The 26,670-nt window shown below is 45.8% G+C and overlaps 1 protein-coding gene across 8 annotated transcripts in view; it reads left to right on the top strand.

Moving 5' to 3' along the window:
* TP63 (tumor protein p63) overlaps positions 1-26,670 on the top strand; it is a 154,495-nt gene that overhangs the window by 113,332 nt on the left and 14,493 nt on the right. For 7 of the 8 annotated variants that reach the window (XM_038417176.2, XM_043492257.1, XM_043492258.1 and 4 more), the window contains 6 exons: positions 18,221-18,407; positions 19,903-20,018; positions 20,377-20,486; positions 21,253-21,389; positions 22,328-22,410; positions 23,491-23,627. In XM_038417176.2, coding sequence (XP_038273104.1) covers positions 18,221-18,407; positions 19,903-20,018; positions 20,377-20,486; positions 21,253-21,389; positions 22,328-22,410; positions 23,491-23,627 — 770 coding nt within the window. The remainder of the gene's footprint in view (positions 1-18,220; positions 18,408-19,902; positions 20,019-20,376; positions 20,487-21,252; positions 21,390-22,327; positions 22,411-23,490; positions 23,628-26,670) is intronic. The other variant, XM_043492260.1, reaches the window with a different exon arrangement.

Raw genomic sequence — 26,670 nt, 5'->3', positions numbered from 1 at the left:
CCGCCGAGTTCTATTGTGTAAATAATACTTTCCAGCATTTAACTTTTGGTCGCTGCAAGGTTAATAGCAATTAGAATCACAGCTGTTTTATTGACATCATTTGCATCCAAATCAATTGCTGCTTTCCTAGAATTCTTTGAAAGCTGTGGATAGCTCCCTGTTAGATTTTTCCCCCCAACTCATCTTCACCCCCTCCCCTTACCCCCCATCATTCAAAACAAACACCTAGTATTGGTCAGGAATGTAGGTGTCCTAGCAGAGAGGGGCATATTCAGTTTTGATGCTGTGCGCGTATATCCAACTGGGCCCCCTCCCCTCCAGAGTATTAAAATTCTTGCTCCATTATAACCGCTGCCCTCCATAGAGGATCCTTTTCAGGGGATCTCAAAGCAGGTTAGGAGCATTAAGCCTCACAAACGCCCATGTGAGAGAAGGGGAGTACAGGTAAGGAAACCGGGACATGGATGACTTGTTTAACTGACTTGCTCAAGGTCGTACGGTGAATCCGTGGCCGAACCCTAGGCTAGAACCCTGGCATCCTGGCTTCCGGTCCCCTTCTTCCCCCCAGTTAGATACGTCCTAGCCAGGGTAGCATTACTGGCTTTCCATTGAATGATTGATGAAACACTCTGTAAGTAGCAGGAAGAGGAGAGGATTTGCATAGACATAATCCTGGAAATGGTGCATAATGTATCAGAAAACAGGACTGGCCCTGGCGACTCATGTGGAGAAAACTTGTTGTTACCTGTACTTGGTTTCAAATGGAGAACGAGGTGCAACTCAGAAATTCAGTGAGAACCCAGCATCCCTCTGGCAGAGGAGTCATGCTCACCTTTCCTGTCAGGAACAAGAAGATGCTGAGGACTAACCTTTCTACAAAGGAGGCCCATAAATCTGTGCTGAAATCCTACCCTATGGAATGCTTCAGATTTACAGGAGGAAATCGCCGCTCTCAGAGCAGGTGGGTGTGCACACTCGGGGCTTGCTGTTCCTGAAGTCAAAGCAAAGGAACGAGGCGCTCATGTGTGTGCTGCCAGCGAAATAGAAGACGTGATGCTACTTGTAAGGTATGCACAAGACAAGACCAGAGGCGCCGTGCAGCTTTGCTACTGGCGAGAGCTCAGTTGGGACTTGCCTCTGCCCTGTGGCCTGCAGCATTTATGGAGAAATTGGGGATGCTGCTACTTGCTCCAAAGCGCTGCCTGATGGGAACTACCCTCATCATAGTTTTTTTGGGGGGAGGAGCGTTTGAAGTGAATAGGAAAATTACTCACCTTAATTATGCCTTTTCCTGGCCCTGCCACAGCCTCGAAAGCCTGATGAATTCAATTTTTTTTTCTTTTTGTGTGTGTGATTAATACTCCTGTTTGTTAGAGCATGGAACTAGAGAGGAGTCTGCACATTCCCCTCGGGTGGAATAAATGGGAAAAAAAGAGGAGTAAATGGATCAAGGGTGGGACTCGGGGATGGGGGTGGGGATCACAGAACATTCCCTTCTGGGACTTTGATCCTTTGGTGCTAATGAAACATGAAATGGTTTCATTGGCTGGTGTGATATCTATTTGTGGACATAACAGCTCCCTGATGAATCATCAGCAAGGTTTGCACCTGGGACCTTTGGCCCCCGGCCCAGCACAGACCCCTGCCAATGAGCTAAAGGTGTAACTCCATTAGCTGGTAGTGTTAATAGTAGGCTGTAATCCTGTAGTGGATCAGCCACTAGAGGGCAATATGAAACTCATTTTCAGCGTGTAATGTTGAGTTATGGGTATAATACATGGTGCTCAACCCAGTCCTTGCTGAAGCCTATTCTGCTGTAAGTTTTTAGATTGCAAGCTTGTAGGGGCAGAGACAGTAGCTTCCTGTGTCTAGAAAGCCCCTAGTACGTTGCGAGTGTGACTGCATGTAAGTAATAGAACCATATTCTAGACAGTGTGGTTCAGGTTGGTGCATCTGTCTTTCAGTCTGGCTTGGGTTTGTGTATGCCAGAATCCCTTGGTTTATGACTCTACAGAAACCCATACCTCTGTGTGATGCCACCCGATAAACAAACTAGGCCCGAGCCATTCTGTGTAGGCCTGAGCTACTCTGTTTTGTCAAACATACAAATTCAAGATCAGATGAGTTCATGTCAGCTTTTGAGAGGGAATGTCCTACTTCACCAGTCCCCACCAGCCTCTGATGCTAGCTGGAGACAGCAAGCAGCCTGAGAATCCCCTCTTTTGAAGAAGATTAACCTCTGTTAGCAGTTTGCAGAAAGCGCTCCTGTCAGCGTCTTTCAGTGCCTGGCACACTGTAGCCAGAGAGCTGGTGATGCAAGGCATCAGGCTCTTGGTAGTATATGGCTAGGCTAAGGGTTTGCAACAGACTTGCTTGAAAGCTGATCCTCTGAATCAGTTACTGGAGAAGGGAAGACACAAAACACGACAAGGAGCTGATGTGCCCAGGATTCAAAATGTGGGCCAGGGGTGTGTAAATGAGTCTGACTTGCCTATTAAAGGGACCCAAAGATAGTGTTAATTACATCCACATTGACTCCCTCTAGACCCCAGGTAACCAACATGCCATTCAAACCAGCCTCTTCCTTCCCCAGCACCTCGGAATCAGGCCCATGAATCTAGGGAGAGTCTAAGTCCATCTAATTCCCCTCCCGAGGGGCAGGGAGCAGAAGGAGAGGGCTGGGGCAGCAAGGAAAGCAGTTACCAGGTAGCATTTCTGCAGGAAGCCCCCCAGTCTGCTTCTACCCTCCGCTGCCTTGTACTCTTCTACAGCAGTCTTTGTCAGCCCAGGCTCCCTCGTAGCCGCCCCTTAGCTTAGGGGTTCCCAAACTTTTTAGTAAGGTGACCCACCAGCGGCAGTTTGTCTTTTATTCATGACCCGCCTAGGCTCCAAAATCATAACCAATGTTTTCCTCCTCCTGCCAAAGAGGCACCGACCACCCACAGCAGCATCCTCTGCCCCGGCACTGCTACTCTAATCCCGGCCAGGAGGAGAGGCCCAGGTGGGGATGTGGTTTGGAGAGCGAGCCTGTCCTGCATTTACCGTGCAGCAGCAGCAGCAGCTGCAGCTGCTCCAGCTCCAGCTCCAGTCCCGCGAGGCCTGGCCTGGCTCCCCGCTCCAGGCGTGACGACCTGGTTCCTGGGGTCTCAGCACCGCTCGGGTTTGGCCTGGCTCTGTTCTGTGTGCAGGGCACAACACAGTTCACTCTTCTTTGGCTATTGGGGCAGGTGTTGCACTTTTCTGCCACCGTTGTTGGATGTCTCCTGACTTAGCAGTTAGCTGTTGGTATCCTTGCAACACAGATAGCCCGGTTGTGTGACTAAAGCAAACTACTGCACATAGCACAGCTGGAACTTGGGAGCTTGGCTGTAACATTCAACCCTTCCAAGTGCCCTGCCTTCCGGTGTATTGCTGTGAAGTATGTTGGGGTACCTCTGCAGGGCTGGGGCACCCTTGGGATCTTTGTCAAACCAAGATGGCATCTAGTGCTCACTGGGACAGACTCACCGTTTTTAATAACCTGGTCTCCCTCTAGAATAGCAGTACTATAAAAGGAAGCATGTTAGTGGTGCTTTACAAACACTAATCCTCACAAGTCCCTTGGAGGTAGGTAAACATATTCAACAGATAGGGAAGCTGTAGCGTGTGTCAGAACCCAGATTAGAATGGTGGGCTTCCTAGTTTCTTGTTTTCTGCTCGGCCCACTAGATCATGGGCTTCATGTCGAGATGTCAGAGAGAACTTGTGATTCAACTCCTGCTACAAAGCATTGCTCAGGCCAGCTTTGCAGGGGTCTGCAAGACTGTCTGTACTGCTGTCTTCTATGCAGAGCGTTTCAAATAGGCATGTGGATGGATGTGGCCGTACAGCACCTAACACAATGCAGTCCTGGTCCAGGATCAGAGATGCTACAGCAATGCCAATAAATAACAGTTAATCTTTCTATTGCTTGTGCGTACAGTAGTCGACAAGGGTGGATATGTGGTTTGAGGATGGAACCTATTTTGGTCCCAAAACAACAAACCACGGTGGAGCTGGCAAAGTTGTGCATTGCATTGTTGCATTGGCTTTGATCCCACATTCAGATCTCAAAGGTCAAGACTCAGATGAATGGTAGACCGGCACAAACTAACCCCAGAGCCTTGCACAGCTCCGTGATCCCAACACCCAGTGATCAACAGGACCACTCAACTTTGCCTTGGCTTCGCTACTCTGAGCACTCTCCCGAATAAATGTGCACAGAAATAGTCAGTCAGTGGAAAGACTGTATGTGCTGCTATTTTCCTTCTGGTTATTTCTTGCAGCCTCTTTTACCTAGTGATTCTGAGTTGCTTTGCTTTTCACTGTCTCAATTTGTCAGCCTGGTTTAACAACCACTTTTGTACCTTTTAAGGAGGGGAATAATACTTGCTCGGAAGTGTGATGTCAGGTGATTCAGACAGTGTTTCCTCAGGCGGGATGGACTGTGAAGCTCCACTGGCATGATGCAGCATGCCTGGACAACTCAACCTGAAACAGCCACGATCTGGAATAAAATAAGAAGCAAACCTGAAACTACTTCCGCTCCGTTTTAGAGGAGCATAGAACACTTAGGCTTTCTCAGCTGCACTCAGTGCATGGGAGAAGGGAATTTTGAAATAGTTATCATGTGCCTGGCTTAAAGCAGTCTCTGAACAAAACAGTTTTGGATCTCAGTATTTTGAGAAGCTGGCATTCTGTGCTTGTTCTGTGCAGCATAGCTTTGAAAGCTGTAGCTCACCTGTGTTGTAGGGAGTGGGTGAGCTGTTCTGGGCACATCTTTTCTAAATTTGGCCCCAGTTCAACTCTCACCGAAGTCCACTGAAAGACTCCTATTCCCATGGATGGGGGTTGAGACCTTTCTAAACCAAGGCCCCAATCCTGCAAATATTCTTGTGCTTAATTGTAATCACATTCGTAGCTCCACTGACTCAAAGGAACTACACAGACACTTCAAGTTAAGCATGTGCTTAGTGTCTGCAGGATCAGGGCCTGAGTGACTTGTCTGTGTCCTCATTAACAGATACATCTCTCAATGCAACTAAAACAGTTTGTATTTTAATGTAAAGAAATAAATAAGCATAGTTTTACCTGCAGCAACCCTGCTTCTCTATTGGATGGATTTGAACCAGTGATTGATCTTTTGGGGGAGATGTAAGTATACAGGGGAGAAGAATGAGATGAGATTTTAAAGAAACCTCTCCCAAACCACTGCTCCAGTTCCCCTCCAAAAGGTGCTATGTGTTCTGAAGCTTGATGTACAGATTGTCAGATGAAATTGAACTGTTCATTAACTTTCAGTAATGAAAGTGACTCTTCTGGTCCAGTTCTTAAATGTTTTAATTACATTCTCACTGTGCCAGCAGACCCATTCTGCCAAAACATTAGAACACATCGTTTTTATTTACTTATTTCACAGGGAATTCGTCTTTCTGATTTTGTTTTTGGAGGTAGTGGGGGAAATGAAATTATTAAAATAATTAAAATTAACCAGAGAGCATTGTGCTAAAATCTAACTATTGTAAAACCTCACTTTTGATAGAGTAGCAGCCAAGGTTGGTGACATTAGTCATTATTTATAATTTGTATTGCTGTAGAACCCAAAAGCCCTCGTCCTTGATCAGGACAGCAATGTCTGGAGTTCTGTACAAATCCAGCACAAAAAGATGGTCCCTGCCCCAAAGAGCTTACAGTTTAAGTGTATAATCTTTCAGTAGGGATACACTGCACACTTTGGATGCTCAATAAGTCACTGCATCTGTCACCTTAGTGTGAGAGTTGTTTTAAAACTAAAATGAAAATAAAGTAGCAAATATATTAAAGTAACACCAAGAAGAATATTGATAAATTGAAGAGGGTACAGAGAAGAACTATGAGAATAATTAAATGGTTAGAACATGCCTTATACTGATAGACTCAGGAGCTCAATCTATTCTTTTTTTTTCTTTTAAACAAAGAGAAGGTTAAGGGGTGATTTGATTATAATCTGTAGGTATCTACATAGGGAACAAACATTTAATAATGGTTTCTTCAATCTATCAGAGACGGATCTCATACGATCCAGTAGTTGGAAGTGGATGCCAGACGACAAATTCAGATTGAAAATAAATTGTACACTTTTAATGGTCAGAGTAATTAACCACTGGAACAAGTTACCAAGGGTCATGGTGGATTCTTCATCCCCAGCAATTTTTAAATCAAGATTGGATGTTTTTTTGGGGCAAGTTCTGTGGCATGTGTTATACAGGAGGTCAGACCAGGTGATCACAATGGTCCCTGCTGGTCTTGGAATCTATGAATATGTGAAAGAAGGTGTCTCACATGTGCAAAGCAGTGTATAGCTGGGAGGGGCTCGGATACAGAGCTGGGAGCAGGGTCAGAACCCAAATAATCATTCTGCTAAGGCACTAGTACTCCCGTGTGCCTTGCCTGCCCTGTTATGCTGAGTCAGGCTGGTGCATGTGACGGCCTGAAGGGAATTCAAGAGGCAGGTTAATGATGTGTTGCCGTCCAGCGGTGCTCAACATCGTGCCTGGCAGGATGAGTTAATGAAACCACGGCTGCCTGTAACTTAGAATATATCAGCTGCTATACAGTTCAGTTGAACCCTAAGGATGAGTGTTGGAAGGAAGCTAATGTTAGGTCACTAGTTCCTATTTCAATAGGATTTGGGGCCTAACTCCTATAGGCTCCTTTGAAAATTATAGGCTCAGTGTGCTGTTTTGAACAGAGATTTGCTTGTCTTTAATTCTATTGCATTAGGAGTGATAAATGAAAGATTGCAGCATGTTCAATATTAATTTCACTTTTCCCATTATGCAGCAGTGGCACCAATTGCACAGAAAGATCCCCGGTGCTAATTGGGAGTGGCCGGTATGTGTAAAACCTATTTCTGAATACGGGAGGTGGGAAGGAAATGGTTATCAGTATTGGCTGCAGGAGGCTCAGTGCAGAGCAGCCTTGCCACTAATGGGGTGCTGTCAGGTTGAACATCAAATTGGGTTTTACTTTCCACTATTAGTGCAGTGTGCTCACTGCTTGCCTGCAGCATCTTGCTTTTGTGGTGCAAGCTGAGAGGACAGCAGTTTCACCTTGGCCTGCAGTCCGTTTCCCTTCCAGGTTACATGGGCACACTGCTACTGAGATTCCTGGGGGCTTGGAAAGTTGTCTCGGGCTTTGTGAAGACTTGTTCTTGCAGACCCTGACCCTTTCTGTAAGATAACATGAAAAATTAGCTCAGGGCTGCAATCCTGTGCTCATGCAGGCTGACCCTGTGCAGAGCTACACTGAAGTTGGTGGGACTTAACACTCTGTCCTATCTGGGCAGACCCTTGTTCGGATTCAAGGACTTGGGATGTTTTCAGTTGAGAGATGGATGATCTAATATCCACCCTGTAAAAAAACCAAACAAACAAACAAAACCCCTGTATATCCATATGATCTAATCTGACTTCCTGAGTAATACAGGCTAGAAAATTTTACTCTGTGATTCCTGCATCCAGCCCATAACTTGTGGTTGAGCTAGCGTATAATTTTCAGAAAGCCGTGTATGTTGGAGGTCAAGCCAGTGGTTGAGTCCTCTTGATATCACTATCCTGAGTGGGCCAGGCGTTAGTGTTTTAGTTCATACTGTGTATGCAACTATCGATGCAAGAATATGTTGGGGGTACTTCTTACTTTTGGGGTAAGAAAAAAAAATCTGAGTATAGAAATCACTTAGTGCCATGAGATTCCTGTACTGTATTTAGTAACACTGGGTCAGATACTGCAGTCAATGGGCATTTTGTCTGTATAGGGAGGACTGCAGGATTGGCCCATTGTCTTCAGCTTCAGTTCATTGAGGACCCCCTCTTCTGCACAAATTTCCCATGTGAAATGATGTATCCCATATATGTTGTTCTTTAGACAGTGGTTGTGCCCAAAATGTACTAAATTCTTTCCAGACTCAAAGAAGAATGCAGTACTTATCCCAAAGAGCTTGCAATTAAAAAGACAGAGCCAGATAACACAGGGAAAATGGATGCAACATGCAAGCAGAATGTCCAGGTAGAGGGCAGATAGATTGTTTATGATAAGTTGAGTGGTTGCATGAAGTTTTTTAATTTTAAATTTAAAAACTTTTAAAAAATAATTCCAAAAGAGGAGAGAGATGCGTTAATGAAAAGGTAAAGAATTCAAATATGTAAACCAAAAAAAAAATGGAAAAGTTATGGCTTTCCCCAGCAATCATAACTTTGCATTGGTATGTTTGGGCAGTGCGACCTGTATTGAACACTGTAGGGCTGTACAAAGTTATGAAAATGTTCACACAGTTATTCGTAATGTATGTTTCAGGATTTTTGCACTGAAGGTTGTGAAAAGTCACACGTTCACACATTTCCATGTGAAAATAGATCTTTACCAACATGAAATTTTGCAATAAAAATGTTCAAAAGTTGGGCATTTTTGCTTGAAAATAGACTCCTTTGAGTGTTCGTCTCTCTCTCATTCAAAAATGAACCCTGTTCTCAAGCCAGCTCCCTAAAATTTTCTCAGGCTTTTGATGAAATCACGCCTTGTTGACAAAGTTGAAATGAAATGTAAAAACCTCAATTGTCAGTCTTTTGAATTTGATTGCAAATATTTATTAAACGATAAATGGCATAATTCAGTTTCTATCATCATCACTTTATTGACACACCTAAGCATACAAATACTGCTACAGCCAATATATTGTATCCAAAACGTTCAAAAGATCTTAAAGTTAGGAGTCTAAATCCATATATAGACACCTAAAGAAGTGACCTGATTTTTCCCAAAATCGGGAGCTCCCAGCAGGTCCCATCAACTTCAGTTTGCTTGGAAACATTTCTGCTTTTCTACTGGTGTACGGGTCAGTGACCCCCAGTCAGTCTTTGTGTTTCTCTCTTCTTGCAACACCACCCCATGTTGGTTTAGGATTGTGTTAGGGACCTGGAGCAGGTATTATGTACATGGGAAGACTAGGGATGGATGTGTATTCAGTGCGGGAAGGAGTGGCAGATAAGCGTGGGGTCAGCTCTCTATGCCCAGGAGGGAAGGGAGTATCTTGCACAGGGCTGGAAATTTAATCTCTTTGCCCTTCACCCTATTTGGAACAGTGGATGTTTAGAGCAGAATCAGAGTTTTCTTCTAGCCGCTCCAGTATTCCATCTCCGCTGACTCCAAGCACAAGTCCTTGAATGAATTTATACAAGCAAGAGCCAAGGACAGTAGCATTCAGTTTAGGAGGGTTGGGGGGGTTGAGTATTGCCAAGTCTTCCACTCTTGAACGTATAGTGGCAGATTGATCTTCCAGTGTTTTCACTCATGGAGTTGAAGAAAGCAGAGAATCCTGCTGAAAGTATTAATAATAATTTAGTTGTGTGGATTCAGAGACTGAATTTCAGCGGGCCAGCTGTGTGCTCTCTCTGGGTTGAGACCATCTGTGGACTGGAAATGTACATAACTCGGGGAGTTCAGGATCCCCGTCCAGGGATCAGAGTGGCCCTCTCTCATGGCAGCTAGCCTGCTGGTACGCTTTCCAGCAATCCTGGGTACCACTCAGACACGCAGTCATCCAGAATCGAGAGACTGTGATCCCATTGTGTATTCTGAATGCACCCTGCTTGTATTTTTCTTTCCTGGTTGCCTCCTGCAAGTGATTGAAGCTGCTGGGATTTCTTACTAATTATATTTCACCTTGCAAAGTGTCAGACAGAGAAATGGGTAAAGGGTTAGCTGATCCCTCAGAGGGGGTGGGGGGAACCCAACACACCCGACTCAGTTCTAAATTCTTGCCTGGTGGCTACAGTTCTCCATTCTCCTCCTCCTCCTCCTCCCAGCCACCCCTCCCCATCCCCATTTACCTAGGCGGGCCGGCTTTTTTTTTATTTCATTTAATTTTATTAAAGCTTCCAAGGTGGAGAGCTGCCATTGGAGTCCAGTCCAGCGTTAAGAGCATTTAGTGCTGTCGTGCCCCAAGGGAACAAAGAATTACTGTGACACATTCCTCCCTTCTTCTTCTTGTGGTTTGCAGTGTAAACGCTCCCCATCTCTCTCCTGTGGAGCTGCGTTCTTCCCCCGCCCCCACGCCAAGCCCCCCTTCACCGTTGCAGACAGCACAGATATGAGGCCCACCTGCCTGATGTCAACATCTTAGTGGGCGCGGCCGGGGGAAGAATGCGCCGCTCCCAGCCCTGTTCAGGTAATTAATCCCCGCAACTGACAGGTGGCAACAGGCGGCCTTTGGCTGCGGCTCTTGGGGGAAAAGCGCTTGGAGGAAGGATTTTAATAGCTCATCAGCGCAATTCGTACATGTCTGGCAACCAGCAGTCTGCAGAGCGAGAGAGAGGGGTGGGGACTGGGGGGAAGAGTGCTCGATAAAGGGAATTACAGTGAAGCTGAACTGCAAAGGAGCCCTTTAGTTCAGAGACACCCCCCTCATATCCTGTGTGTCAATGCAAGGATGTGGGGTTTTCTCCACGGTCCCGCAGACTCCACAGCTGCCTGTGCAGTGAATGCACTTGTGCTTAGGCACTGCACAGTATCTTATTCCTACACATTTTGAGGGGCAAAGGGTGATCTTCTGGCTGGACATTGCACAAGACAGTCTTTTCTCCGTGCCTCAGTTTCCCCATATGCCAGAATGAGGGTGATGTGTTCCTCCTTTGCAAATATGTTAGGTTTCTTTCACCATGGTCTGCAAAGTGCATGGAGAGTGCAAGAGAAGGGCAGCATTGGCTCTCCCTTGACGTGAGGAGCCACACCTCCAAAAGCACTGTCTCATTTTTCCTCACATAGGGTCTGCTCATCAGCACCCTCAGCTTCTGTTAGCTTTCCTGGTTTCCATGTCCACTCAGGCTCAGTCCCTGCCTGGGAGGCTCTCAAGTGTTGTGTGCGGGGCACATGGCCACTGAGCAGCAACTTTGGTTTCAGTGTTTTGAATGCAGCAGGTGTCTGTCAGTAGGTAGGACAGGTTTAGTAGAAAGCCCCGGTCTCCCTTCTCTTTCCGGAGAATGGAACCTGGCTTTATACAGCACTTTCTGTACCCAAAGCAGCAACAGCATTGGCAGTCAAGACAAGGATCTCCTGAGTTTATAGGATTGATCTTGCAGCAATGCTGAGTGTGAATTCTCATGGGAAACCCAATGTGATCCCCCCCCCCCCCCGTTCTGACTGAGCTTCTATTGGATCAGGCTCTGAATTCAGACTAGTTCACAAGCATCTTGTTCATACACCTTTGGTGAATGGCAGATGTTATAAGCACTTGCCATCAAACATGGCTTTGGTCTCCAGATAATCTGTAGATTTTATTTTGGGTCGAGGGATTTTCGCTCCACACCATTCTAATGTCAGAATTACTTAAACTGGCTTTTCTTAAGCCGTTTGCATTTATTCCTTAGGAACCTGTGTGTGTAACCTTTGGCATTGCTCCTTGGAACGCTTTTGCACATAGGAAATTAAGCTTCTAGCAGAGTGTGTTGCTAATGAACAAACGATCAAAAAAAATTAAACTTCACCTCAAACAAACTGAAACCCAGTATTTGCATGTGTCTGAATTTGCAAAATGCTTGTGTCTGAATTCTCTACTCACTGTGTTTTGGCAGCTAGCAGAACAGAGAGACTCAGTTTCCCCTTTGGTGACAGAGGACTTTCTATTTCTCAGACAGTATCTCAGCTGCAGTGTACCGGTTGAAAACTTGCAGGCAAGCGGGGTTGTGAAATTGCAACTTAAAATTAATCCCAAACTAAATGAGCTTTACTAAAAAGTGAGTTGCTGGGGGAAGGTTGTAAATTGTTTTTAACCATTATTGTTCTGAGCTGAAAAGGACTTGAAGATAGAGGATCTTATATTCACTAGCTAGCATCCTAGATTCTGTTCATATTCATAAGTATTCAGCATTAACAATGGGCACTCCTGGTGTTGGGTGAGCCGCTTTCTTACTTAGAAGCCCGCTGGGCCACAGGGACTTGACTAGCTTGGAAATTGAGACGGACCTTAAAGAGGTACTTAAGATCACAAGTTTCATTGATAAAAGGAATAGTGTTTGATATAATATACTTAGACTTCTGTAGGGCATTTGATTTGCACACCATTTTGATTAAAAATCTAGAACGATATAAAATTAACGTGGCACCACATTAACTGGATGAAAAACTGGCTGTCTGATAAAGTCTTCAAAATGTAAACATAAATGTGGAATCATCACTGACTGGGGGTGTTTCTAATGGGGTCCTGCAGGGATGGGTTCTTGCCCTACATTATTGAGCATTTTTATCAATGACCTGGAAGAAAACATAAAATCGTCACCAATAAAGTTTGCAGACGACTGAAAAATTGTGGGAATGGTAAATAACCATGAAGGGGGACAGGTCACTGACAGACAGCAATCTCTTAATACAGCTAAATGTAAATATGCACATGTAGAACAAAGAATGTAGGCCATGCTTACAGAATGGGGGACTCTATCCTGGGAAGCAGTGACTGAAAAGGATTTATGGGGGTGGATAATCAGCTAAACTTGAGCTCCCAATGCGACGCTGTGGCCAAAAGGGCTAATGGGATCCATGGATGCATAAATGAGCTCTTGAGTAGGAGTAGAGAGGTTATTTCACCTCTGTATTTGTCACTGGTGTGATCCCTGCAGGAATCCTGTGTCCAGTTCTGGTGCCCACAACTCAAGAAGGATGGTGACAAATTGCAGCGGGTTCAGAGAAGAGCCACGAGAATGATTAAAGGATTAGAAAACCTGCCTTATTGAGATTCTGGAGTCTATCTCCTTAGTTTAACAAAGAGAAGGTTAAAGGGGTGACTTGATCACAGTTTGTAAGTACCTACATGGGAGCCAAATGTTTCATAATGAGTTCTTCAGTATATCAGAGAAAGGTATAGCACAATCCAATGGCTGGAAAGTTGAAGCTAGACAAATTCAGACTGGAAATAAGGTGTAAATTGTTAATAATGAGGATAATTAATCATTAGAATGACTCATCAAGAGTCCTGGTGGAGTCTCCATCACTGGCCATTTTTAAATCAAGGCTGGATGAGGTTGTCTCAAAGATCTGGGTGCGGAAATGTTTTGGTGAGGTTCTCTGGCTTTTGTGTTATTCAGGAGGTCAGACTAGATGATCTCAGTAGTCCCTTCTGGCCTGGGAATCTATGAATTAAAACAGCATGTCAGAGATTTTGCTGCATCAGAGTTCTGCCTGGGAGTTCATTACTCTATGGAAAGCCCACGCGACTTGTATTGCACAAACAGAGCAGTTCCTTCCAAGAGACCCTTCCTTTACCTAGCTGAAATAGCTTCATTTGGGAGCTGAAAGGTTTTTCTTTAAACCTTTTGTTTACCCACCTTAAGGAGAAGGGGGCTTGTTGAGAAATCAGACAGGTGTCGGCTGATGTGAGCTGGCATGTGTATGCATTGTGATACTGAATTACCAGTGGGGATGCCAAGAGTGTGTAATATAGTATGTCTGCTCAGGCAGGTGGTGAGGGCAGGGCTGGAGTCATTGGAATGTTTTTTCTTTTCCTTTAAAACGTATTATTAGTCAAAGAGCAGAATTTACTGTTGTTTTTAGCAATCTGAGTCTGCTTATTTGGACATGACACACAGTGCTTGAACCCCAAAGAAAAGGCTAAGCAAAGCTTATCTTTCTCTCTCAGCTGAGAACATATAGCTGGGCTGTATTTCTAATGCATTTGTTTTAAGGAACTGTCTGCTCTGTTCATCAAATAGAAATTCTCTCTGGCGTGTTCAGGATTAGCTCCCTGGGCTGTGGTGTTGGTTCAGCTCTTGTTCCCATTAATGGATAATAACAGTTGTCGTGTTTCAAAATGACAGGCCAATGTGTTGAGCAAATCTAACTTACAGTATTCTCCTCCCAGTCAGTCTCATTCTTATACTCTTAACGGCATATCATGCCATTTTGATTACGTAATCCGAGGGAGCCAGGCTATTGACCTTGTAAAGTATCTGACCAAATTGGTCCAAACTTGCCAGTTTCCACTTATTTATACCACGATATTAATTTCTTCCAAAAAACAGTGCAATTTAGGATGAAGTGCTGACCCTGGCTTAATTTTCTGGCTTCTGCCAGTTCTAGAAGAAAAGATTACAGTTTGAAAAATCTTACTGGGTTTGCTAGTCCATCTTTCAGCCCATGCCGCATTGTTCATAATTGGGCACGTACTGGTCCACTACCATTGGGATATTTATTTCCCTAGCAAATACAGCTATTGGAACAAAGTCCAGATATTTCCTTTCTTGATTTCAGAGCCCATTACTCAGTTACACCTCTTCATAATCCTTAAAAATAACTTCTCTCTCTCATGTTTATGCTTTTTTATAGACTTCTAACCCCTTCATTGTCACCTAGACCAGTATGGCATGTTTTGTTCTTTCCTCACAACCTAATCCCAAGTCTGGTAACTTTTGAGGACCATCTGTGACCTCTCCCCAAATGGTCCATCTCTGTGTGTCTGGAGTTGAGTACACTGTTTATGTTGCAGCCTCAGTGATACTTCACCTCTGTATTGCAGCACCCAGCGGTGCTCTTGCATTGGTATGTAGGTGCTTCAAAACAGCTTGACCATTGATTGCTTCAGTCAGTTCCTGCCTTATGCCTTGTGTACCAGGGATGTTACTGGGCACGCAAGCAATTCGGCTGGAGTTCATGCACATCTGAAGAAGAATCTGCCTGAGAGGTCTTCCATTTCATCCCAAATATACACATCTTCTGTGTATGCACAGAGAGCTTCTGTCTCCAAGGTTTTCACCGACACAAACCTCCTTTGAAAATATATTTCATATCTCTCTGTTACGTAGATACACATAATATCACTGACCTGATTAGAAGTCACTGTGAACGAGCTGTTCCCGTCTGTTGTGCCAATAGAGAGAATTAGGACTCAAATTACAAATGACCACAAAGGGTTTGGCAGGAAAAAAAGCCAAGGGCCTTTATTTAATATCTGACAGCAGGTACTTTATGGACAGATTTACACTGAGCTTACAGGACTGTGGCCTCTCGGTGACTGTAGGCTGAATGGCCGTGTTGCCCAAGATGGCTTTGAATGCTGTGTTTTGGCTGGGATTTCCAGAGTCTTATCCTTTGTGCTGCCCTGGTGAGACTTGAATCACTGGCACAGTCAGGGAGCAGTAAGCCTCCCTGTCCTCTCCTCTTCAGGGCCCGCTTGCCTTTCTGCTCTTGATACGGCTCCTAGCCCCTCTTTGCAGTGCACTGATGATGCCTTGAACAAAGAACAGATTAGTAGACCACACATCACATGCAGCTCCCAGTGTATAAAGTGTCATGCCCTGCCCGGTCTGGTCCTGTGATGCACTGAACTCCAGCCTGTGTCTGTCAGAGACAAGTACTCGAGGCCTTGTGAGAACAGGCCCAGAATCTTCACTATCGCTGCTTAAACAAGGGGCCTCTCCTCTCCTGGGAGAAATGAATTTTTTCCAAGTTTCCATCACTCATTCCATTAAATGAGATCTAACGCTCCAGTCCACATCATGGAAGATGCTGTACATTGTTGCACAGGTTAAGGTGTTATCTCCAGCGACTTGGCCAAGTTTCAGTAGGGGAAGGTAGATTCTGTCTGCTTAATAATTTCCCCTCCAGTTTTATATGGATGCACTATTCTTTGTTTTTGTCCTAAATCATTGTGTTAAAAACCTGCTGCATTTCTCCCCAATGTTGGCTGCGTTTCTTAAATCAAAGTGATCCCTCTGTGCATATACACACTGGGATTCTCCTGGGTGAAAACTGCTAAGATTTCCCTTTTGAAAAGAACAGCAGTCACTCAAAGAACCTGACTTGAAAGATCCTGCTGGTAATGTAATGTTACCCATTACACCTAGTTTGTACCTACCCTGGATCAGCTGAAGTTCTTCCTCCTCCTTGTTGTTTACCTCTCCAAACACTTACACACACCTAGCATGTTGTCCCCTACAGCACATGCTTTGTCCTTCTTATTGAACCATGCTGGGCTGTGCACGGTTTCAAAGCTGCAAAAGGGATTTGGACACTTAGTTTCCATTAGTGTTAATTGGCTTTGCAATTAGCGGCTCATAAATTCTGAGCCGTAGCACACAGGTACCACAGTAATACAGTAAATAAAATGCTGTTGGTTAACTTCCCGACATTTTAAAATGTGGATGGCTCTTTTTTTTAAAATGTTCCTTTCTTGGGGATATGGTAGCATTTGGACTAAAATAACAGTGAATTAACTGTGTAAGGAATTACTTTTTAATAAAAAAGAATAAATACGAAGTTACACGTTAAAAAGAAGCCTTTGATAAGTCACCGTCTAGATTTGTGTTTCGCAACCTGTCTTTTTTCTTTTTCTTTTTCTTTTTTTTTTTAATTGTTTGGCACATTCTCCATTTCCGCAGGCTGGGTAAATCCTTTGTGTGTTTAATCTCTAGCCTGCAGGCACATAAAACAGATTGCATAACTTTGTCTTTGCATTTTAGAAAATCTGAAAACTTAAAACGTTTGCAGCACCTCAACTGCAGTGGTGTCAAACTCCTGGGCAGTGGGATGGCCTTGAGTCACTTCCCTTAACTCCCCAGTTCTTCTGACTCTGGTTTTCTTGTATGTTGCTGTGAGTAACCTTTGAAACGCACATCATCCCCCGAATCCCAATCGCTAATCCCTTTGCTGCCACATGACCAGCCTCCTACCCATATGTGTGCCAGGCTCTCCTGTACCGGCAGGATGTGATGGCCAGCTGGCGTCGGTTACCGGTTGGCTCCTTGTTTGAACAATTGGGAGCAGGTAGATGAGCTGTTGCCGTTAAAGACATTTTAAAGAAAACAACCACTTTGGGGCTTTTGCTCGCATTCCACGATAAGAAATTAATAGAAGTCAGTGGGAGAATGCCAGGAATTTCTGTGGTTCAATTGGTTAGGGAGGCAGTTCTGTACTTCATAGATTCCAAGGCCAGAAGGGACCGTTGTGGTCAAGTAGTCTGACCTCCTGCGTAACACGGGCCGGAGAACTGTTGTGGTCACGTAGTCTGGGAGGGAGGGAATTGGGGAATGTCTGTGGAAGTATTTCTTGTAGCAGAGAAGACTGGACACTACCTTCAGGGAGAGAATCCAGAGAAAAGGATTTAGGCTCTGAGCTAACTAAGCATTTAAGAACTTGCTTAAATCCATTGATAATAGTGGGGTGCACCTGTGCTTTGCTGAAGTCTCCCTGAACCAAAGGGACTTATGTGCTGCGGTGCTGAGCTGAACTGTGGCCTTACTGTGGCGCAGACACTGATGGAAGGGGGAGGGTAATAGTTTTATTTGTAGCTAACATAGCTGGAGTCTGATGTGTTCCTCATACACATGCATCTTACTTTCAGGAGAGGGAGCTGTACTCTACTGATGAGGGCCCATGTCTTGGACTCTCTGCCCGAGTTCTGTTCTGGGTTCTGTTCCAGGCTCTGCTGGTGACTGTCTCTCTCTTTGGGCGAGTCACTTCAATTCTCTATTCCTGACCTCCCCATGTGTAAAAAGATGATATACTTCTCTGCGGTGAGGAGTAGTTAGCACTTTGAGATCCTAGGAGCAAGGTTGCCATAGAGGGGCTACATAGGGTCACCGTTAGCATGCCCCCGAGAGAAGTGCTTATGGTATAAATAAATACTTCGGGATGGGTCCCACTCGCACAGTTCAGACTGGGATCTCCTTTTCAAATACCCACTGAGTTGTAGGCGTGTTTAGGTTCATGATTTCACTTCAGACCACTAAGGAGATGGGAGATAGGAAGCCTGCTTGCAAAATGCGATGACCGTTCAGATCTGCGTGCTGGTCTGGTTTTCAAATGCTCCTGTGGCTCAGGGCAGTTAGAATTGGACCATCTCCATTTCTTTTCTCAGGTGCGGTGGCTGAGGGGTTAAGACAGTTGATTACAGTCCTGAAGGTTGTGGGTTCGAGGCTTGTTCGAGTTCTCACTGAAAGGCCAGGTCCTGTTCACATAGCCGCATTGGCTCTGGGGACCTTTGACTTGACACGTCTTTTGTGTAAAATGCATGGAGAGTAAATAAATAGAGTGGATCCACAGCCTATGCCCAGTTGCAAACCAAATAGCCCCCTGTGCACGGAGCTTTACAGCTCACGTAATTCTGCAGCCTTGACTCTCTGCCTTCCTCCAACAGCTGCAAATACAGACTAATGTTGCTCTTGTCCCCCTTCCCATCTAGTACTCGACTGAGCTGAAGAAGCTGTACTGCCAGATTGCCAAGACATGTCCCATCCAGGTCAAAGTCATGACACCGCCGCCACAAGGCGCCATTATCCGCGCCATGCCAGTCTACAAGAAGGCCGAGCACGTCACTGAGGTGGTCAAACGCTGCCCGAACCACGAGCTGAGCCGGGAGTTCAACGAGGGTAAGGCAAACGTCATGTGCCGGGCCAGCACTGCCCTCAGCCACACACCCCGTGCGTGGGCATCACTGGGGTCACGTGGCTGTGCCAGAGGGTACGGCATGGCCTGATAAGATTCTAGGCCCAATATTAGAGGGAAGTTTTGTTGAGTAACAAACCCAGGAGGGCCTGAGGACCCTCCCTCCTTTCTGTGTGATTGGAGGCTTCTCACTATGTAGCAGTACAGCCCTGGGAAAGCAGGGCTAAAATAAACGACAAGGCTGCCCAGGCTGGATCAACATCTGACCCTGCACCAAGCTGGTGCAGACAGCCTCTTCCTCAGCCCTCCCCTCCCCAGTGCTGCCGCCCCTCCCCAAACTTGCTCCCTTTCCAAGAGACAGCTGTTCTGCTCAGAAATGGTCTCCCATGCTACTGGGAAAGAGATCCGGTAATAGGATGCAATATCATCTTGAGTCTTTAATCCATGTCTCAGAGATGTAGGGATGTTTGTCTCAAGGAGGATAACACCCATGTGCCAGCTTCGAGCTGTAGACTGTCCTTTTCGTTTTTAGCATTATCTGATCAGGATTAATTTATTAACAATCCATTGTTTCTTAATTTATTACTTACTCCTGCTGTTAGTAGTTTACTACCAGTCGTTTTAAAGATGTTTCAGGTTTTTAACTTTTCCAAACTTAACGTCTTTGTTGTCTCTTACCCAAGTTCACGTGGGTTCGAAAAGCATCTGGTTTGCGGCCCAAATGTGTTGTTTATCTAGCACCCTAGCTCTGCATGGCAGTGGACAGATCCTGCCTTGGGGAGGTTACAATCTAAACTACTAGGCAAGGCAGTGCAATGAGCAAGGACTCTAGTTGTTTGGCCAGGGGGTTAGGGACAGGAAGAAGGGAGATAAGAGTACTGCCCAATGGGAGAGCATGCCTTCCAAAGACTACTATGGATATAATTTGTATCCCTTTCTTTTCTTTTCGCTTGCACTTTGTCTAGTCGTCAGGGAGGAGTGGCAGGAGGCAGCCATGTTATCTAGAGTATTGATTGGAAAGCGAGTAAAAGGAGTGGGGATTTGAAGGATTCCAGTTGCTTTGTGCACAGGCTTTTCAAGGCCAGGCATGGGATGAAAACCTTCATGGAGTTGCTTTCTGGAACAAGGCCCCAAATGTGTTACTGTGAAGCTGTCAAAGGCATGGCAGTGCTTCCTCTTGAAAGCCAGAAAAGGATGGTCCAGTGGTTAGTACTGGGGGTTCAGGATACACGGGTTCAAGTTGCTGCTCTGCTACATACTCCCTGCATGAGCTTGGGGAAGTCTGACTCAGGTCCCCATCTGTGCAATTGCTTCTCCGCCTCTGTGAAGTGCGGAGAGAAGAATAATCACATTCGTGGCCATGGGGGCCAGCTGAGTAAGGAAGGTAGCATGTCCTAGACTTTTGGAAGATCACGCTCCCCTGAGCTTGAGCTTACTTCACAGGAAAACTTTCCTTCTGCCTCCTCCCTCCATCTGCAGGGCAGATCGCCCCTCCCAGCCACTTGATCCGGGTGGAAGGAAACAGCCATGCTCAGTACGTGGAAGACCCCATCACCGGAAGGCAGAGTGTACTCGTACCCTATGAACCACCGCAGGTAAGCATGAGATCTGTGCCCAGTCCAGTGTTCTCCCCTGCCCTCTCTAACGAAGCCTGCCCCTCGCGGAAGGGAGGGGACTTCTGAAAAGCTCTTTGCTTTAGTTCAAGGAGAATTTGACTCTTTCTTCAACCCACTCATTTCATCCTCCTCCCACTTACAGAGCAGTTTGAAGCAGGACCCCCTCCAGGGTCTGAACTTCCCCAGGCTCTTAGAAAGCTGACATCCAGAACCAAACCTTGTGGTTTGTGGCCCGTCTTTGATAGGACCTGATAAAAATGTAGCTAGTGGGGGAAAGAGGAATACACAGCTCCTTCCATCTGCAGTCACCCCTTTATCATGGTTTCTCTGTGTTCAGGTTGGCACCGAGTTCACGACGGTGTTGTACAACTTCATGTGCAACAGCAGCTGTGTTGGCGGAATGAACCGCCGCCCGATCCTCATCATCGTAACGCTGGAAACAAGAGAGTGAGTAGCACGCAGCAGATCGGTAGCACTGGAAGGTGGAGAGAGAGAGCATTGCCCTATGTTTGCCAGGCAACATTGCTTCCCTGTGCCCATCCTGGTCAGGAGGGTTTTGTAGACTTCCTAAGAATGAGAGAGGGGAGAGAGCAGAATTATTTTCATTCCTATTTTTACACGTCAGGGTGATCCAGTGATCAGGGCATCAGATTTGAGCCTCGAGAGCTGGCGTTTATTTCCAGCACAGCCTTTGCATTACTCGCTGTGTGACCTTGGTGTGTCATGTAGCCTCTCTAGGCCCGTTTCCCCATCTCTTAAATGGGTCTAGTGATGCTTGCCCACCTTTGCGAGCTGCTTTGAGATCTACAGAGCAAAAGCCCTGTCTGTGCCGTGCTGCTTGTGGAGGCAGCTGAAATAATTCCGCGTGTGTCTAGTTCTGAGATGCTCAAAGGTGGAAATTCCCTGTGACTGCATCACGAACACAGACAGCCGTTTGGCGACTGCAGTACTCTTGCAGGGATTCACAGAACAAGCTGAGATGCAGTGATCAGTGGGTGGATCCATTTGTGTGGTTAACAGCATGTATGGGTGCACAAAACAGGTAGCTCAGCCCCCTGTTAGCCAGTCTCTAGTTCAGATGTGGGGCGTTGTGGTTGTGATCCAGGTAGGGGATGGGAAAGTTTGCCCCGTTGTGTTGAGTTTCAATGTGCGTATGCATTGCTGGTCACTGCTGGGCCTGAATTAATACCTTCCCTCTTTCTCCTCGCTCTAGTGGACAAGTCCTAGGCCGCCGGTGTTTTGAAGCCCGCATTTGCGCTTGTCCGGGGAGGGACCGCAAAGCAGATGAGGACAGCATTAGAAAGCAGCAAGTCTCCGACAGCACAAAGAACGGTGATGGTACGAAGCGCCGTAAGTAGCTGGCACAGCTGGACTGCTCACAGCCAAAGCTTTCAGTGCACAGGGAGCATGCTGGCTTTGGTACCAGAGCAACTGAAATTGGAGAAGACTGAGCTGGAGGATGTTGGGTGGAAAAGCAATTGCCGCTCTCTTAGAAAAGACTCTTTGGAGGGTTTCTGCTTGAGCAGTGAATTAAAACCGCTAAACATTAATTGCTCTCAAACAAATTGCCTCTTTGGTGCAGTGAGTGGGCCTCCTATCCCACCAACAGCGTTTGTCACTGGTAGCATGCAGATTCCCTAGCAGCACTGAAATCCTGTCCGTTGCGAATAGTGTTACAGATATCCTAAATATGGAACACCAGTCTGAGAGTTGTTCTGCTACCCTTCCACCGAAGGGGGACTGGACTTGACACTCCAGTTAGGCTCAGACTTTAACCCAATCAAACAGCCCAGGTTTCCTGCATACTCAGTGTTTCCACTTAGGCTCCAGAATTTAGCTTGGAGCAACGAGCTGTAGAGATCTACCTCATCAAGAGATTCTACTTCTTTGCCACTCAACCCACTCTCTTAAAGAGTTATGGGCAATATGGTAATGATTCACTGGGAGGTAGGCAGACCTGAGATACTTAGATTCGTTGTACTGTCTGGAAAGACCCAGTTGTTGTCCTGAGTGCAGTTAGTTGTGGATTTTCTGTTTGCCCAACACTCTCTTGTTGACTCATTTCCCATTTGTCAAGGCCATTTATACACTATCAAAGATATGAAAGTCAGCTCCGTACTTTCATAGCCACAAACGGATGCCTCAAGTTGCATTCATGCCCTGGCAGGTGCTTTTTAGCCAGCAATCTTTTTCAAACCTATAGGTCTTGAGCACAGAGATCTCACTGAAAACCCAGCAGCAGTAGACATGCCAAATTCTAATCAGGCACTGTGGGGTTTTCCTTGCAGCTTTTCGGCAGAGCACGCATGGGATACAGATGACCTCTATCAAAAAACGTCGCACTCCAGATGACGAGCTCCTTTACTTACCAGTAAGTTTGGTACTTGTTTTGTTTTTTGCCCATGTTCCTCTAATTCCTTTGGCATCATCTAAATGAATTGAGGTAAATGAGCTGTTTATTTAGTTCTAAGTAAAATAACTACATCCATGATGCACAATTATCAACAGATTATTGGCTTTAGGGGTGAGCAATAGCTTTTTCAAATCTGCACCTTAAATTCACCCTTCATGTGAGCAATGTAAGACCCATTGCTTGAATTGTTTAAGAATGGCTTGGACAAAGCACCCAACAATGTCCAGAGGGAACAATCTGCAGTGGTGGGTAAGTGGACTGGATGACCTAATAGATCTTTCTCCCCTCTCATTTCTGAATTTATGAAATTCAAGTTTCCTCCAGCAATAATGGACTGGAGCCTTTTTTTGCCAAGATGGATAGATTTTTTTGCTTTTATGAGCATTATCAGCAGTGCAGAGAAAATGATCAAAATGAAATATGCTGTAATAAAAACAGGACAGGAATAGAAAAGAAGAGCAAAAAATGTCTGTAATTGCCAATTGACTGGTTTCCTCAGTGAGTAACGTTGCCCTTGCACTCAAAGCTCAGTGCACTTAAAAGAAGAGATGGGCCCAAACCAATCCCTCAGATCCAAGCACCCCTATTCTTGGGGCATGTGATATTAAAATCCAGGCCTATTGAAATCTCATCTCAAGAGAATGTAATGTGGGATTTTTTCTAGTACCTACTGCTGCGTTATCTAAGAGGGGCTGAACAGCTGGGTCTGAATTTTCCTGGTATATTTATATGGAGCCAAATGACAGGCTTTGATCTAAACAACCCCCAGATGTTGAGTGTTCGTAATCCAGACCTGGATTGTGAAGCTTCAGTCTATCTCCTCTGAAAGGCATAGCAGTTATACCCACTATATATAACATGGAACTGCAGTTTTATACCTGGCGTCTACAGCATTTGTAGCCAGTCTGTTTGCATCCTGCTTTGCTGTGGTTTGTTTGGCTTTAGCAGAAGATCGTGGAGGTGGCTGGAAGTCCTACCCTGTGGCTTTGTAACTTTAGATCCAAGTGCTTTAAGTGTTGCCATATCCCCACTGTTCAGGTACGGGGACGGGAGACGTATGAAATGCTGCTAAAGATCAAAGAATCCTTGGAGCTCATGCAGTACCTCCCACAGCACACGATCGAGACGTACAGACAGCAACAACAGCAGCAGCACCAGCACTTGCTCCAGAAGCAGTGAGTATGCTAAGAAATAGTTTGTTGGAGGGAGAGGAAGAGAAAGGGTTGCCCAGTTGTCCCCACACACTCAGCCATTGATGTGGCGGTTAAGAAATGCTCGAATATCCTCTGTTTACCACCCACTGGCAAAATCCTGCCCAATAACAAGGCCTAGAGCAGAGAGTGACTCTTTGGTCAGACGCGGCAGGAATAATCAGTCATCACTAGGGAGGGACTCAAAACAAATCCCTGGGTCCAAAATTTTAGAGGAGCTGAGAGCTAGATCGCAACTCCGCAGCTTTCTCCCAGCTCAGTAATAGGGCAACCGAACCCTCCCTCCAACTCGGTCTAGTCCCTTGTTCTCACAAATGGTTTGCCTTTGTCCTTATGAGATGCATGGCGAGGAACGGAATGCTTGCTTCTTAACTGGAATGCCCAGGCTGTGGATTGAAAGTCTTGAAGTACTTTTTGTCCAGCCACTTCCATTAACCTGCCCGCAGACAGAAACTTAGTGAGCACTGACAACTGGGCTAAGCGATACGGGGTGTGGGCCATACTCTGTGGTGACGGGAAGATACTCCACAGCAGCAGCTCACCTACCCTTGGAATCTATCTATCTATGAGTGCTCTTCCAAGAGCATAATGAGCCAGGATTGTGAAGAACATTTAGACCGGGCAGTTGTGCCTTCAGTAAATTACTTTGCTATCATTGATGGACAGATGCTATGCCTTAGTGGGAAATTATAATAGTAGGTTAAAAATTGCAGAAGTAAAAGAGGCTGGGGCAGAACAGCTGTGTCTGTGCATTGTTTAAGGCAGTAATTAGCACATGCATCGGGCCCCTCGTTAAAGGATATCAAAGCATTTACAAGCATTAATTTTGCCGCTATTTCTCTAACTTTGGTGTGAAAAGCTGTCATTCGCCCCATTTTGCAGCTGGGGAAAACTGAGCCACTGTGAAGACTGTGGCTTGCCTACAGTCGTACTGAGTCTGTGACACAGCTGAGGAGAGATCCCGGGTCTCATGACTTGCACTGCTTGCTTGAGAACTAAAGCAGGTGGCAGAAAGGAGCAGCGTGTATTGTATGCACCCACCCATGCAGTAGTCTTCTTTCCTGCTGGTGTACCTTCACCTAGAGGCTGCGTCATGTAACACTGTGGCTAGGGGCAGCATGAGACAGGGCTGCCCAGAGGATTCAGGGAGCCTGGGGTCTTCGGCGGTGGGGGTCCTTCCGCTCCGGGTCTTTGGGGCACTTCACCGAAGACATGGAGCAGAAGGACCCCTGCCACCAAATTGCCGATGAAGACCCGGAGCGGAAGAAGGGGTGGCAGGTCCTTCACTCCAGGTGTGTTCAGCAGCACTGAAGGACCCCCCCGCCGCCGAAGTGCCACTGAAAACTCTTGTAGGGGCCCCTCTGGGGCCTGGTGCAAATTGCCCCATCTGCCCCCCCCGGGCGGCCCTGGCATGAGACCAAAGTACCTCATAAGTCCCACTTGAGCCCATAGGGTACCTAGGCCTTGTGCGCGCTCTCTGGGCAGTGGCATGTTTCGCCCCGTGTGTATAGAGGATGTGCTGTGAGTGCCAGCTGTAGTGTTATAGGGACGTCAGCCAGGTCTTGGGCTGAAATGGATGGAGCGTATAGACCACTTGGGGGGGCTTTCCTATCTACTTGGTGAGATTCCCATTACGTTTCAGCAATCTGCACTGAATGTTTGTCCGCATCATAAAGGCTAGCTGTAGACCAGTCTGCTTGCACCCAGATATACTTTTGTGGCTTTAAAGATACCCCGATACAGCATTTCTGTATGAAAATGGTTTTGTAAGCAGAAGAGGATTGATGTAAATGACACCCTTCCTCTCACTGCTGACAGAGTTGCTTTGCCATAATTACTGTTTTTGCTCTTTCAGTATCAGTGAGATGTGTTCCTAGCAAGCAAAGTTGGTATTTTTACCTTTAGAAACTGTCTGTGTGTGAGAGTCCATCCACTTAATTTAATGAAACCTCTTTCAGCACATCTCCTGGTGCTGCTCCAGTCATTTAATTTGTCAGCTGCCAAGTGTGCCCAGATTCTGTGGAGAAAGATTAAGAGCTTTTAAGAATGGAGGAGGAAAGTTACCCTTCAGCATTTGCACAGTCCTAACACAGTAATAGTTGAGCTCTCCTGGAAGGTGGCCTATAGTCCGTACTGAAAAGTGCATTAAAAATATCAACCGCTTAGACTTGGTTGGCTGTCTGGTTGGAGTGCTTCGGCAAAGCAGCAGTGCATCAGGTCAGCTGGATTCATTCCAGCACAAACAAGCAAGAACCAGAGACCGTTAGGGATAAAGAACCTATGGGTTCGTGGCCATTACCACCCGACAAGGCTGGGGGTAAAGGAGTTTCCAAGGTCTCAGCAAAGGTGTAATGAAGAGAGGAAATTCCAGAGACACTGACTTAATGACATGGTCTCTTCTCTGAAGTAAGGAAGATCAAAATGAGCAAATGCTGCTAATCTGGTAGGAGAGGTTTAGTCACTGCATGTTTATCAGGACAAGATAAACTGTGACTCATTTTTCAGGCTGTTTTAAAAAAAAGAAAGGAAAATACTTCTGTGTATAGGGCTGTGCTTTCAAAAATGTGTGCTGAAGTTGCATGCACAATTAGGAGATTAGAAGCTACAAATTACACCTGCAGTCACCCCATGTGGATTGTGTGTCTGACTGTGGTCCCACTGCGGCTTTGTGCAGCCACTGGGGCTTGCCTGCATCTGATTGCGGGATCAGGGCCTTGGCGTGCTGCCTGTAGCTGTGCATTCCCCACATGCAGCTATGCACACGTCTGTGGTCTGTAATCGAGTTCTAAGCAAAGAGAAATGGATTTCTTTCAAATGACTTTTTAGAACCATAGTTAAGAGCGAAGTCCCATTCTCCCACTTTCACATTAAAAGTTTCATCTTAATCTTTAAAGGGCTGTGGCTGAGGATTGGAAAAAGCAAAGGGGAGAATCACAATAGCGATATAATAATTGTTTAAAAATCAATAAAATGGATCTGCTAGGAAAAATACTGCAAGAGCCTGCAA

The sequence above is a fragment of the Dermochelys coriacea genome, chromosome 9 (genome assembly GCF_009764565.3).
Source record: "Dermochelys coriacea isolate rDerCor1 chromosome 9, rDerCor1.pri.v4, whole genome shotgun sequence".
NCBI lineage: Eukaryota > Metazoa > Chordata > Testudines > Dermochelyidae > Dermochelys > Dermochelys coriacea.
This window is presented reverse-complemented; position numbering and strand designations above follow the sequence as displayed.